Source organism: Lynx canadensis, chromosome C1, assembly GCF_007474595.2.
Source record: "Lynx canadensis isolate LIC74 chromosome C1, mLynCan4.pri.v2, whole genome shotgun sequence".
Taxonomy (NCBI): Eukaryota; Metazoa; Chordata; class Mammalia; order Carnivora; family Felidae; genus Lynx; species Lynx canadensis.
In genome coordinates, this window is record NC_044310.1 from 18,655,760 (window position 1) to 18,671,139 (window position 15,380).

A 15,380-nucleotide genomic window follows, 5' to 3' on the forward strand; every position below is an offset into this window, starting at 1 on the left:
CAGTTTCTGGGAGCTGTCGACAGAGCCCATTCACCCTAAATGAATCAGTCCATGACATTAGAATTGAGGCCTTTCCGCTCCCTGCACTCTCCTGCTTCTTCTCCTGGTCTCCCAGACCCCTCTCTGATTCTTCCTAGGTCTCATTATCCGGACCCCCACTTCAGGGCCAGGTCCCAGCTCAGAGCATCCCCAGTGGTGCCAGCCTCCACCTCTCAGAGCCGGCGCTGCACCCCACGTCGGCTGCTGGGCTGATAAGCTAATGGCCTCTAAGGTGTTCAGGGGTGATAAGGAGTGGATGTGCGACAGGGGCCCCCGTGACTGGGCCCCAGAGGGGAATTTTACAGTCTAAGACAGGCCTCCGGAGAATTTTATGAAAGCCCCATGGCTTGCAGAAAGGGTCTAGCCTGAGAGGCCAGTGTTGAGACGAGGCACTTGTTACCAGCATTGTGACAGCAGCCACGTATGTGGTGCGCCCCCCCACACCAGGCCCCCTTCTAAGTGCCTGACAGCTTTAACCGACAGCAACTTGGCACAGTACGTCCTATTTGTTACCCACATTTTACATATAGGGAAAGGGAGGCACAGAGAGGTGCTGTAACTAGCCCAGGTCACACAGCTAGCAAATGGTGAGCAATCTGAATCTGGACCATCTGGGTTTAACCACCACACATCGTGCCTCTCCGTATAGCACACATAGTGTAATGGTGAAGAGTATGGACTGAGTCAGGTTGTCAGGGTCCAGAGGCTGGCTCTACCTCTGTGTCCCAGCTGCCTAATCTGTAAGATGGGTATGAAACAATGGTGCCTGCTCAGAGGATTGTCACGAACATTTTCGCCGGTTCGCGCAAATCACGTATCCTGTGCCTACCACTCGTTAGCTGTGTGACTTTGGGCAAGACTCTTCCCCCCCTCCTCTGGCCTGGCTGCCTCTGTGATCCTAGCTCTGTGTTCCCACCCGCCTTTGCTCCTTCCTCTGGCCTGCAGGCACTCCAGCACCAAGAGCTCTGAAGCCAGACCCAGCTTCTGTCCCTTAGGAGGCTCGACTTCTGCACTATTCTCCCCACTACTGACTGGGAAGATCTCGGCAGCCCCAGACTGGGACCACCCATAGTGCCCCATGCTGATTTCTGCTCCCGAATAGCCTCTACTCCCGCCCTACCTTCACCCCTACAGCATTCTGGGAATAGAAAAAGAGATTTCCCAATCAAAGGGGACAGCCAAGGCTAAGACATGGGACGTTCTAGGATTTGGGGGTACCATATTTATATGTCAGTGGGAAAGCCCCTCGTGTCTTTTAGTGGCTCTCCTCCCTTTGGGGAGTAAGGGGGGAGTTGGGTAGTATCCACAGTGCAGGGCCCAGGATGTTCCCCCAGTCTGGCAGTCCTAGAAGAGGCTCTGTGTATGGATCATTACAGTAATGGGTTCCAATGAAGGAATCATGCCTTCCAGTATAGGCCCCTCCCCCCTGGGTTGGGCCTTGTGATTTGCTTTGGCCAATGAGACATGAGTAAACACGAGACAAGCAGAGGTTTGAAAAGCACCCACTCATCGGGGCTTGCCCTCTTTTACGGCAGTAACTATTCTGCCACCATGTGAAGAAGTCTGGGCTAGGGTGATGGAGCCACATCACATGCACTACCAGCCAGCATCACCCGCCAAACATGTGAATGAGGCCGTCCCACCCCAGTCAAACCTCCAGGCTGCACATGCATGAGAGAGCCTAGGAAACCGACAGAAGAACCACCCGGCTGGGCCCAACCCGTATCGCTGAACCACTTAATCACAATCGGGAACAAATGAAATGGCCATTAACAAATCAAAATGGCCATTTGAAGTCACTACGTTTGGGGGTGGTCTGTTATGCAGCAATGGATAGCTGATACACTCTGCTTCCCCTAAGCATCTCAGAGGCGCCTCAACCCCAAGCCTAGAGTGAATATATCGTTGTTCATTTCGCGAACCCGCTTCTCACCTCAGGAATTGGCACGTCCATATACCCAACCACACGTCTAAAGCCATCCTGAGCTCCTTTCACTTTCACCGGGTACAGCTCATTTGATCTCCTAGCTATCTCTTGAATGTTGTGACTCTTTGCTTCTCCCTCATGGTCCCTGCCCATCTGGTCTCATCGCCAGCCGTGTGGACGGTGGTCGCCAGTGTAGGGAATGCACACCTCAGAAGATGCTCCAGAAGATCCACAGGGGCTCCCGGAGGAACATATTAGCCCTTCCAGTTTTGTTTGTTTTTATAAAAGTATAAGGAACTGGGGCGCCTGGGTGGCTCAGTCGGTTAAGCGTCCGACTTCGGCTCAGGTCATGATCTCACAGTTCATGAGTTCGAGCCCCATGTCAGGCTCTGTGCTGACAGCCAGAGCCTGGAGCCTGCTTCGGACTCTGTGTCCCCCTCTCTCTCTGCCCCTCCCCCACTCATGCTTGGTCAATCTCTCTCTCTCTCTCTCTCAAGAATAAGTAAACATTAAAAAATGGTATTTAAAAAATAGAAGAAATTAAAGTATTAATAATAAAAGCAAATACGTTTAATCAGTCTTTATATGTGTTTGTTCTTCCAATCCTTTCAACAACGTATGGAGAAAGTACTATTGTCATGCGATAGCAATGAAGCAGAGAGATGGTGAATAATTTGCCCAAGGTCTCACAGCTAGGAAGAGGCAGAGGCGGGGTTTGAATCCGTCTGGCTCCAACATTTGTCAAACTTTTCACGTGCATAAGAGTCACTTTGAGGGCTTGCTTGGGAAAACTCAGGTTGCTGGGCCCCACCCCGAACATTTCTGATGGATAGGTATGGACTGGGCTTGGGAATCTGCATTTCTAACAAATTCCTGAGGTGTCCGTGGCTGAGGTGGCTGCTCTGGGGACCACACTTTGAGAACCACTGATCTAGGCGCCTCTTCCTCCAAAGGCCCTGGGTGAAGTTTGCATTTCTGAGAGTATTTAAGATCCACGTTACCCCAGGAGCCTCCTCTGCCTGTTCAGGACGTCAGACAGCTTCTAGTCTCCTAGCTTTGGAAGGTGGCCTGAGGGGAGTTTGGGGCCACAGGGAAGAGGGGACATCTGTTTCTCTGTATTCATCATGTTGCAACGGATGGCAGGATTTCATTTTGTTTTTGTTTTTGTTTTAAATTTGATTATGGATTATGGAAAAGTTTAAGCATATACAAGAACAGAGAGTCACTTGATGAATGTCATGTGCCCATCCCAGTTTTTTTTTTTTTTAATTTTTTTTTTTTCAACGTTTATTTATTTTTGGGACAGAGAGAGACAGAGCATGAACGGGGGAGGGGCAGAGAGAGAGGGAGACACAGAATCGGAAACAGGCTCCAGGCTCTGAGCCATCAGCCCAGAGCCTGACGCGGGGCTCGAACTCACGGACCGCGAGATCGTGACCTGGCTGAAGTCGGACGCTTAACCGACTGCGCCACCCAGGCGCCCCAAGTGCCCATCCCAGTTTTGATGACTGTCACACGGGGCCAATCTTACTATCCTTTCCACTGTTTTCTTTTTCTTTCTTTCTTTTCTTTTTCTTTTTTTTTTTCTTTTCTTTTCTTTTTTTTTTTTTTGGCATAAAGCAAGCCCCAGACATTGCCTCATTTCAGTATATCTCTCTAGCAGATAGGGCCTTTAAAAAAATCCCAGCATGCTGCTCTCAGACTTAACAAAACTAACAACAATTCCTGGGTATCGTACAGGATTCTTGCTGATTGTCTCAAAAATGTCTTTTTGGAATTGGCAGGTTTGAATAACATTGTTGTTCCCCTGGACTGGATTAGATTAAGTGAGTTGACAGATTAGGTTACCTAGTTCTAGTTCAACTAACCTTCACGGAACGGACGCCTGCAAAACCGTAATGGCAGCCAAGTGTATGAAAAAAAAAAAAGGGCAAAGAGTTGTGCAAACTCTTTACTGGTCACAAAGTTAAAAAGAAGTCAGTCTAATTAGATCTGACAGGAAGTCAACCAAGAGAATTTGAAATTGTCAAGAAGACTCTAGGAATGGATTTACATTCTTTCTCGGTAATGGGAACAATGGACCTGGCCTCGAGATTGACTGGTCCTGGTACCCTCACAACCCGTAATTTGAAAATATTATGTATTTCATTTGACCTCTTTCAAATTTTCTAATTTGTGTGTATGCGTTATTATCATGTATAAAAGATATTAACGTAGCAGTACTTTGCCTGTAACATGTAAATATGGTGCGTGTCGCCATAACCTGAACCCAAACTCGTCCTATTAGGTCAGCAGCATGAGGGTCAAACTCCAGACTCAAAGCCGTCGGTCTACCATGTCCTACCCCCATCTTGGTGCTCCAATGTCGCAATGTTAAGCCTTCACCTTAACAATGAGTGCACACACACTGGCTCTTGCTGTCCTCTCATTCTGGATTATGATCCATTTTCACACGGTTGACTCCTACTGAGCCTCCAAGACCTGGCTGGGCAGTCACTCCCTTCCAGAAGCCTTCCCTGACACTATCCACTCCCTTGCCCAGGTTATGGGCTCTTCTCTGTGCTCCTATGGAAAGTGAGTGTCTGAGGACACTTTATGCTAGCAGCACAGCACAAGGCTGAAGAACATGGACCCCGGAGCCACTCTAGAGAGTTTAAATACTGGCTCCTACACCCAATGGTTATACGACAAGTGACTCGACCTCGTTGTGGAATGGGGCAGTGAAGCCTCATGGTTAAGTGCATGGAAACTAAAACCAGGCTGTATAAATTTAAATTTGCTATGCTGTCGCTACTGAGTGACCTCTCTTCAACATCTATGTGCCTAATTTCCTTATATGAAAAACAGAGATCATAATCATACCTACCTCATGGGGTTGTTGTGAGGGTTCAACATAAAGCATTTAAATAGTGCCTGGTACATAGTGAGAGTTCAAGAAATATTAGCTCTGATTGGCATGTGTCTAAATCCCACATTTAGGGATACGATAACAGGGTTGAATGAATGCATGCATGCATGCATTGAATTACACTGTATTGGACTGAAAATAATTAAGGTAAACTGAAATGAATTTAAATTGTGCCCAGGCCTTGCTTGTTAGGTACAACAAGCCTAGGGCCCCTCCCTAGGCAGCCCCTGAAGTGTAGATGCTTCCCTCCCCCCACCTACCTCCCTGCCTGCCCCCTCCCGCCCCCCCCCCCCATCTCTTTGTCCCACTGCTGCTGCTGAGGCCCCGGGATGCCTTACCTTTGCTTTAACTAACTAGCCAGTTCACATCTCTTAGGAAGAAGCAGGCACTCAACCAGACTCCAGGTTCAGCTTTGTCTCAGGGAGGTCACTCAAGGAGGCCCATCCATTATCATAGATAAGATATCGTCCCCCTGAGATCACTTGAAACTCATCTCAATTTTTTTTAAAAAAAGCAAAAAGCAGGGGGCACCTGGCTGACTCAGTCGGTTAAGCGTCTGACTTCGGCTCAGGTCATGATCTCACAGTTTGTGAGTTCGAGCCCCGCATCGGGCTCGCTGCTGTCAGCGCGGAGCCCCTTAGGATCTTCTGCCCCCTCGCTCTCTGCCCCTTCCCTGCTCATGCTCTCTCTCTCTCAAAAATAAATACAACATTTAAAAAATAATAATTTTTAAAAAATTAAAAAAGCAAAAGCGACACCCCCATCTTGTTGACAGTTGTCCTCGTCACAGTCTGTGACTATTTTTAGCTGCATGTAGAATAACGACCATTCTACACTCCTCTTCAGCCATACCTATGGCTCTGGGTTTGCAGACAGAATGTAGACTTCCGGCCAATAAGTGAGGAGAAGGCTGGGGGTGGAGGAGGGGCAACAGACCAAAGCTCCGGAAAGGAGGGTGGCACAGAAATGAACAAGAGAGACCCCCAAACAGGAAACAAAAACTAAAAGCCGAACAACGTGAAATTCCTTGCTGTTAAGGAGAAAGGGGAGGAGGGGACAGAGAAGCAGAGACTTACAAAGACCATTTGGCAAAGGGAATTCTGTAAATACAGACTAGGAGGCCCCGGACTGCCCTGACAAATCAAGGAAGGCTTCATGGAAGAGGGGTTGTCCACGCTGGTCCTAAAGGAGAGCCTACATTGTTGGCTGGGTCTTTGCACAACCCACGGAAGAAGGTGTGGGAACCTATTTACTCAACAACTTTGTGGAAAGGAACCTCTAGGCCCCCGGAGGATCACGGACCTCCTCTTCCCTTGTCCCTGCTACTTGCCTCTGTGACCACCTCCCCTCTGGACACTCACCTCGATAGGTCTCCATGAGCTTCTTTGGATCCTGTGAGGAAGTGTCATAGGAGGTGAAAAAGAAGAAGATGACAATGAGAGCCACCTCCAGCACTAGGGTCCACAGGGGCAGGAAGCACTGCATGGATCGTGGGTACTTAGAGCCCATTCTGGGTCCCGCTCCGTGTGGCACTTTCACCAGCTCCATGCATCAGCCGTCTGCCCTCGTCCCCCCCTCAAGGGAGTCATAGGGGAGACACCCGCCAACAGCCTTATCTCAGGCTGCAAGACTGGCTCTGCTGGCCTGTCTATGGAGTTAACACAGGAGCAGAGGGACTATGACAGGGAGGGGGAAGAAATGCACTTATTCCAACATGAACTCATTCATTCGCTATTTACTTATTCATTCCACAAGTAGTTGCTGCGCTCCTACTCTACGGCAGGCACTGTGCTCAGTTTAGAAGACGGCATTCATGGGGCGCCTGGGTGGCTCAGTCGGCTGGGCATCTGACTTCGGCTCAGGTCATGATCTCGCGGTCCGTGAGTTCGAGCCCCGCGTCGGGTTCTGTGCTGACAGCTCAGAGCCGGGAGCCTGCATCGGATTCTGTGTCTCCCCCTCTCTCTGCCCCTCCTCTGCTCGTGCCCCGTCTCTCACAAATAAATAAATGTTAAAAAAAAAAGAGAGAGGGCATTCATTCACTCAGCACCCAAACATAAGAACCCTCCTTTGCTCGTTCCTTCAGTTTCCCTCACCAGACAGGTAGAGAACGGGTCAACACTCCTCTTTTACAGATGGGGAAACTAAAGCTCAGAGGGGGATTTGGATTCACAAAATTTCTCTTTAATACCTTACCACCTCAGAAAGGGCACCCAGTGAGTGCTTCACAAGGACGTATTGAACAAGAAGGAATGAATGAATGAAAGCAAAGAACAATACTAAGCCCTGAGGAGGATACAGACAGGGCCCAAGGGGAACTAACTTCTCAGAGTTACACAGTTGAAATTATTTGTATTTGAATCTGTATTTAAATCTACTTGTTTGTAAATCTTTTAAGGGTAGATGGGGGAATAAAAAGGAGACTTGGGTCCAGCTCTAGGGAAAACCTGGCAGGGTCCTGCCCCAGCCCTAGGCTGTGGTTGTCTCCAGCCCTACTCACCTCCTCACAGAGCGACCCAGGATCCTGCCTGGGGCACGAGTGGTTGGAGCTCATTGGAGGCAGGCCACCAGCCTCAGCACCCCTGTCCCACAGCCTTCGATAGTCCCTTGAAATGGGATTTAGAGCGCCTGGGATCCAGTTCTGACCCTGCAGCTAATTTGGTAGCTCACATCCCTGAGGCTAGCAGAAGGTCGGACGTATAAAGAAAGAGAGGGAGGGAGGCAGGGAGGGAGGGATTGAAATTTTCTTGCTTTCGACACTGGCCCCAGCCACTGGCCACTGAGTATAGACTGAATTTGTGAGGCCTCAGATAATAAAACCAGACTAGGAGTTGCAGGGAGGCACATTTGGGCCCAACATGAGTGCATCCTGTATTGACCATTACAGCTGTCCCGTGAAACAGGCTGCTCATGAGGTAGTAAGCACCCTGTCACTAGAGGAATGTAAACAGACGCTGACGGGTATTTGGCAGTGACGTCTCAGAAGTGACTCATACGTGATTTGCAGGGGATTGTAATCACCCAGTAGAATCTTGTCATTTTGTTTTTCGATGACTAGACTCACACCCAGAAGGCCATACCCAAGGTCGTACAGTCAGTGGAAATCAGTTCATTCTTGCTCAGTGCGGCTTATTTGTAGAAGGAAAAAAATCAAAAATAAGCTGAATGTCTAATAGTAAGGGACAGGTAAATAAACTACGGGCCACACATCTTGCCACTAAAGCCGTGGTTCTGAACATATGTGGGAAAGTTGGGAAGAATTGCTTTTAAGGTGTATCAAAAGTGACACAGAGGATACACTATTTGGTAGAAAAAGCAAGTAATAATACAGTATGTAAGGTATGTTCCCATTTTTGTTAAAAAAAAAAAAAAAAAAAAACCAAACCAATATATTAATGAATTCAGCCTGTAAACCACTGACACTGGTTTCTTTTACTTTAGCTAAGCCCTCTTCCAATTCTAGAAGTCTAGGAAAGGAGGCTTCCCAGCCCTCTGCCACCTGAACAGTAGCAACAGAGAGAAGGTGCCCTGACCCCTAGACATCAGGGACAGAAGTCTCCATTCCCTCATGATCGCCCCCTGGTTTTGATTTCTGGCCTTCCTTAAGGAGGAACTCCCCGGTGTGGGGGATAAATAAGGCCCTGGCTGGCCTGGGTCCTGTACCAGCAGCTTGTAAAGCAGGCAGCTCGACCCACCTGCCCAGGGGCACCAAATGTCAGCCAGATGAACACTAAAGATTTTCAGTCACTGCCAGCCACCCGTGCCTGGAGCCCCCCCCCCCCCATGGTTGTTTACGGGCTGGCAGACGCAATGTGGGCAGAAGCCGGTTGGTTCCACAGCACCTGAAACCCCCGTGGGTCCTGCCCGTGCCCCAGTGAGGGACTGACTGCTCCACGAGAGGACCAAGCTCCTTGCCAAACAGGCTTTCTTTAATGAAGGGAGGTGTCCCCCACCCTGGACCTCTCCCAGCAGATTTGTCAAAAGCACCATTTTCTTTCTGCCCCTCTAACGCTTGCAAAAGGTCCCTGTTTTCTGACTACTGTTCCAGACACTCTGTCCCCAAATCACCAAGGCAGTTCACCTGGTACAAGAAAGCACAGGGATTCGAGGGCAGCTATGTCCTAAAACAAAAAAAGCAGGTGGCTCAGTCGGCTAAGTGTCCGACTCTTGATTTTGGCTCAGGTCATGATCTCACGATCCTGGGTGTGGAGCCTGGTTAAGATTCTCTCTCGCCCTCTGCCCCTCCCCCACTTGCTCATGCAGGCACACGCCCTCTCAAAAATAAGTAAATAATAAAACAAAATTTAAAAACCCCAACACAGTTCAATGTTACTTGCCAAATCTAGGTGGGTTGTAAATGGCTTTCCGTCGTAGAATTCTTTCAAACCTTTTTGGCGTACGTTAGAAATTTTTCCTAAGAAAATGTTGGGGAAAAAGCACGGTGCGCACCTGCTGTTCCTCCTGCCTGAAACCCTCTTCCTGCCAGATAACCCCTCCCGGTCTCAGCAGCTCAGATCCGAGCAACGTGAGAACAGGGACTTTTGACTATCGTAGCTCAGCACCTAGTGTTTGGTCCGTAGTAGGTGATCCATAAATATTTGTTGAATAAAATAACAGCTGCCATTTCCAGAATGCCAAGCACTGGACCCAGCATTCCGCATACGTCATCTCGTTTTCTTTTCCCCTCAAGCCTCTGAGCACAGGCACCGTCTCTTACGGATGAAGGAACTGTTGCTCAGAAAAGGCTTGGGACGGGGCGCCTGGGTGGCGCAGTCGGTTAAGCGTCCGACTTCAGCCAGGTCACGATCTCGCGGTCCGTGAGTTCGAGCCCCGCGTCGGGCTCTGGGCTGATGGCTCGGAGCCTGGAGCCTGTTTCCGATTCTGTGTCTCCCTCTCTCTCTGCCCCTCCCCCGTTCATGCTCTGTCTCTCTCTGTCCCAAAAATAAATAAACGTTGAAAAAAAAAATTAAAAAAAAAAAGAAAAGGCTTGGGAGTGCTCAAAGTCACACAGCCAATAAATGGTAGGGTTGGGACTCAACCCACAGCCGTGTGACGCCACGGCTTATGCTGGTGACTCCTTTGCAAATCTGCTTTCCATTTAGTAACCCACTCACAGTCTCAATTTCCTTATGAGTCAAAGAAGACGAGCTGCTCTGCTCTCCTCACGGGGTGATTACAAATGTGAAGCTACATAAGCGTGAGCGGCAACCGGGTTATTGAAATGAAGGTGGGCAAGGGAGGCCATGCCTGCGGCAATCTGATCCGAGCGACCAGCCTCCCTCTAGGTGCAATGAATCAAGGCAGAGAGACTGCAGAGTCCCCATGTAATCATGCGTTTTCTGAAAAACAGGACTCCGTGAGAATACTCACCATGCCGTCCTCATCTGAGTCAAGCATTGTAAAGCTCAGTCACGGGCAGTGACCGAGGAAGTAGGTGGGCCCTTCGTTCCCTCTCTGGAAGTTTGTCCACGCCAAGGGTGTGATCCTGCTCTGGCCATGCCCGTTTGAAGTGTGGCTAAGTCCATCATTCATTCATTCCACAAACGTGAGCTCCGGAGTCGGCCAAGCTGGGTTCAAATCCTGGCTCTGCAAATGGTCGGCTGTGTGAACTTGGGTATGATGATGGGTATCTCTGAGTCTGTTTCCTCATCGGTAAAGCAGGGAGAATCAGTGTCAACCGCATAGGGCAGTTGTGAGGATTGAGTGAGGAAGTTCATGTAAGTGTCAGAAGCATAGAAAATGCTTCATAAATGTTAGTAATTATTATTATTGCATGGGGTGGGCAGATTTACCGTAGAAAACTTTGAAAATGCAGACATGCACAAAGTTTACATAAAGCACCCGTGATTTTTAATATCTCCTAAAACCAGCTCTCCTTCTTTTTGTATATTTGTCTGATTTTTTTTCTACTCATGTGAACGTATGCCTTGTTTTTTCCCCTACAAAAGTGGGATTATATAGCACATACTGTGTGCTAACTTGCTCTTTTCACAAAGAGTGTATCATAAGTAATTTCCAAGCCAGGAATATCTTTCTATAACACTAAATCATGGTGGCTAAGAACTCAGGCTCTGATACCAGAATTTCTGAGTTTGAATCCGGGCTCTATCACTTACTGTGTGACCTTAGGCAAAGAACTGAATTGCTCTGTGCCACAGTTTTCTCATTTGTAATATGACTCCAGTAATAACCTCTACTTCATAGGGTTGCTGCAAGGATTAGATCAGAGTGCATATGGTACCCAGTGCATATGTACATGGTAAGTGCTGTGTGTCACCATTCTCCAGGCCACACTGACTTCCATAGTAAGGATGTGTGATCATTTGTTTGGCCAGTCCCATTTGTGGGATTTTCTGGGTTATTCTAAACACCACAATGAATATCCTCCATTAACAGGGTTCTCTGGGGGACACAGATACATGTATAAGAGGTGACCATCCCAGGGCGCCTGGGTGGCTCAGTCAGTTGAGCTATTGACTTCAGCTCAGGTCATATCTCAAGGTTTGTGGGTTCGAGCCCTGCATCGGACTCTGTGCTGACAGCTCAGAGCCTGGAGCCTGCTTCTGATTCTGTGTCTCCCTCTCTCTGCCCCTCCCCTGCTTGTGCTCTCTCTCTCTCTCTCTCTCTCAAAAATGAATAAACTTCAAAAAAAAAAAAAAAAGAGGTGGCCACCCCAACATCTGGACTTTTCTGTGACTCCTGTGGGACAGGAAAAACATTAAAGGCAGCTGGGCCAGGCCTGCCCGGTGGACTTGAGAAGATCAATGTTATTGAAAGAGGTGGGAATGTCATTTTCTTATTTGTGAATCAGGGTGCGATGGTTACTCTCCAGGCTATTCTGAGCTACTCTGAGCTCAGGTGAAGCTCAAGTGCAAATCCCAATCCCTTGCCCATCAAGAGTCCCAGGAGAAGAGGAGGGACAGACCTGAATTCTTGTTCGGGCCTTGGCCTTTTGAATGAGACCAAATGTGAGGTGCCTGGGCGGCTCAGTCAGTTAAGCGTCCGTCTCTCGGTTTCGGCTCAGGTCATGATCTTATAGCTTGTGAGTTCAAGCCCCACATCTGGCTCTGTGCTGACAGTGAGGAGCTTGCTTGGGATTCTCTCTCTCTCTCTCTCTCTCTCTCTCTCGCTCTCAATAAACAAACTTTTAATGAGAGCAAATGATTTCCCTTCCCTGTCTTACTCATCTGTAAAATGGCCACTGCTGATGTCCCCTGGTTCCTGACTGGTGGTGGAGGCATGGGGAGCTGGGGGCTCTGTGGTAGGCAGACGGCCCGCCTCATCTCTGCCCAGGTCTGTGCCCTTAGGGTCCCAAAGAGCCATTTGATGGCTTGGAGGGGAAAGGCTGGCACTTGACTAAAGCCCAAAGGGGCTTGGGCTAAGGTGGGCCAGAAAAAGAGATCGTCTGGCTGAGGCAGGAGGAGTAAAAGAGAAGAGAATGGAGAAGGACAGTCTTATGATGGCCTGTCCTTGGGCTCTTGGCAAGAGGACCATTCCCATCATCCCTCTGCAGGTAATCTCCAGATCAACGACCCTCATCATCAATAACTGTCTACAAGCACCAGAGCACGTGCCTCTAGCATCAAAGCTTGCTCTCATTCAGCTGTTCCTTGAGCTAAACTGTTCTACCAAGCCAATTGCATAACTTTATTTTCTCTGAGCCTCAGTTTTCTCATCTGTAAAATGGAGCTAACATGACCTGCCTTTAAACATAGGGCTTGAAGAGTCTCCGGAGGGGATCTTGGCACAGGACGTGCAGGAACTCAACACCAGCGAGTTGAGACTGGAACCCAGAGCTCCAGATTGCTTCTTCTCAGACCATCTCCCTGAGATCTCTGTCCTTTTTCTTTCTCCCACATAGCCCTATGCCCAACAGTAACTTCCAGGCACTCCACATGTTTGCCACAGCATGGAATGCCCTTGTCGGGATGGTAGGCTAGGCAGTGAGTTTCAGAACAATGGCACGACTCTCCTAGTGCCTCTGTCATCTTTTCCCTGGATTACTCACCTATTGGTTCCACGGTGTGCCTTGGCACTGTCCTGGATAACAGGGACAGAAGGAGGAGTGGAAAAGACCATGGATATGGCCCTGTTATCACCTTCCGAGTGGGTTGTTGGTCTCTGGCCCAGGTAATCTGGAACCTTGAACTCGTGGATCCTGGAACCAGGATCTCACCACGTAACTGTCCTTCCTAATGCATTCAAGCCTCCAGCGTATTGATTTAGGCCTGCTTGTATCCACTTCCATGAAACAATTCACCTTGGCAGCCGAGGCCTTTTCCTGCCGCTCCAAACAGAGCATTCCATTCAGACCCTTTCACAATGATGGGCAGCCGTGGTGAAAGTTTGAGCTCACAGAAGTGTGTTATCCTTGGCCACCAGTGCCGCTTTATCAACATGCTGGAGAGAGGTAAGGGATGAAAAACAAGTATACTATTAACAGTAATTGCTTGCTGCTACCTGCTGCATGCCTGGCCCTGAAAGTTCATTATCCTGTAAGCCTTAAAACATACCTGAGTGGAAACAGAGGCTCTAAGATCCTGTAACTTGCCCAAGCTAGTAAGTGGCCAAGCTGGAATTTCAATCCCACTCTGAAAAAGCAGGTACTCCTGCCATTTTTCTAAAAAAAAAAAAAAAAAAAAAAAGCTTTCTAAAGAAGCTTTCATCCTTGGTGGGTGAACAAGCCTCACCCAAGAAACCGTGAAATTAGGAGCAGCACTGCTCGAGATGCTCTGTGAGGGAGCAAAGGCAGGAAGGAGGGAAGAGGAGGTTGCAGTGGGTTGAGGCTTGCTGGCCTGGGTAGGCTTGGAAGAGGAGACTGGGTCCCTGGTGTGACAGCTCTGGATGCCATAATAAAGAGAATGAGTTTTCTTTTTCAGGCATCAGAGGATCTTTTAAAGATTTGTGCGCAGGATAAAGTAACACAGAGCAGATAAGCATGATGAATTTGATATAAATTAAAGTTCCTCCTTGGGGTGGGTGTTGATTAAGGGGGTGATTATATAGAGCAGGAAGAGGTCCACCCAACTCAGGACAAAACCAGAGGCCATCTACTTCCTGGAAGTTTTTGAAATGTGCTGAAGACCACCTCACAGTCCCACTGTTACTGTGTGGTTAAGCTGGTGCAGGCCCTTGATAGGAGATTTGGCAACCATCAAAAATACTTAGGAAGGATGCATAATAACATGGGAAAACAGAATACAAAGCTGAATTATCTAGTATGATCATTACTCTGTTCAATAATAGTAACAGTAATAGTAATAATAATATCAGCCATGGGGGGAAGTAGGGGGAAAAAATTTAGAATGCTAACAGTGATCGTGTGAAGGTGATGAGATCCATGCGTGTTTCTTCTCCCTCCAGCTACTTTTCGACAGCTTCCCAGTTTTCTTTAATGACATTCTTTTTCAAAAGAATCTCTGCTGTCATTTCTCATAGTGATTTTGCCCTACCTACGTTGCAAGGGAGTAATGAATATATGAACAAATCGACGCAAAGCACTCGGCACAAATTTTGTGCCTGGCACAAAATCGGGGTTCTGGGAGGGTTGGGTGAGACGGGTCACTGGCCCGGCGTCCCAACCTCTGAGCAGCTTCTCGCCTGGCCCTCAGTCCCCGCGGCCCCGGCCCCTCGCCCGGGCAGAGAAGTCCCCGACAGACATGTCGCCGACGCTCCCCCAGTCCAGCAGGCGCGGTGCCCACGGGGCCAGCCGCACAGCCAACCCTGCGGACGTGGAGACGGGGTCGCACCGCCTCACACACCCCCGGCAGCCCAGCGCGACGTCGCGCGCACCCACGGCCCCGCCCCCTGTGACGCGCGCCCAGGGGGCGGGACCGCAGCGGCCCCGCCCCACGCCTCCTCCGATTGGCCGCCGCGCTGTCACCACGTCGCGGGGAGCTGGCAGGGTGTGTGTGTGTGTGTCCGTGTGTGTGGGGTTTGCTTTGTCATTCGTACCCCTGTCGCGCGCTGACGCGGCGGGCCTGGCCGAACGCTCCAGGATCCGCAGAAAGGGCCCCTGGCGCTGACCCCGGAGGCTCCTCGAGGGGGAGGATGCTGCGAGCCCCTTACATAATGACGCGACTGGCTGGAGCACATGTCAGCGCAGAAACGGCACATGCCGCAAACCCAGGCCTCCCGGTTTCATACGGTGCTAGTGATAGCCTGCAATGAATATAGCACGGTATGCTCTAGCGTGGATTATAATACAATGAAACGCAATCCAACAGTCATGAAGTGTACCTTCGCAATAAGGCAGAATATAGGATGTTATATTTATAGGGCCTATTTATAAGCCTCTATTTAAATCTTTTCTGATAGGCCCAAGCACGGACTCAGACACTATAATGATTGGCGCATTCTTCTGTCCTTCAAAGAGGCGGGTTCTAGAGTCCGTTTTGCCTCAGCGGGCCCTTGGATTGGCCGGCAGAGGCGTACCGGCGCCTTCGATTGGTCCCGAGGGCCGTCCGTCGGAGCCGAGGAGGCGGGGCAGACGGCTGGCTGGTGCTGGGG

At 49.4% G+C, this 15,380-nt stretch overlaps 1 protein-coding gene across 2 annotated transcripts in view; it reads right to left on the reverse strand.

Annotated features, from left to right (window-relative positions):
- RHCE (Rh blood group CcEe antigens) overlaps nt 1–6,509 on the reverse strand; it is a 36,862-nt gene extending 30,353 nt beyond the window's left edge. Inside the window, exon 1 of one of the 2 annotated variants that reach the window (XM_030326460.1) lies at nt 6,236–6,507. In XM_030326460.1, coding sequence (XP_030182320.1) covers nt 6,236–6,422 — 187 coding nt within the window. In that variant the 5' untranslated portion in view covers nt 6,423–6,507. Of the gene's footprint in view, nt 1–6,235 lie in introns of both variants that reach the window. The other variant, XM_030326459.1, reaches the window with a different exon arrangement.
- Nucleotides 6,510–15,380: the final 8,871 nt, after the last annotated feature.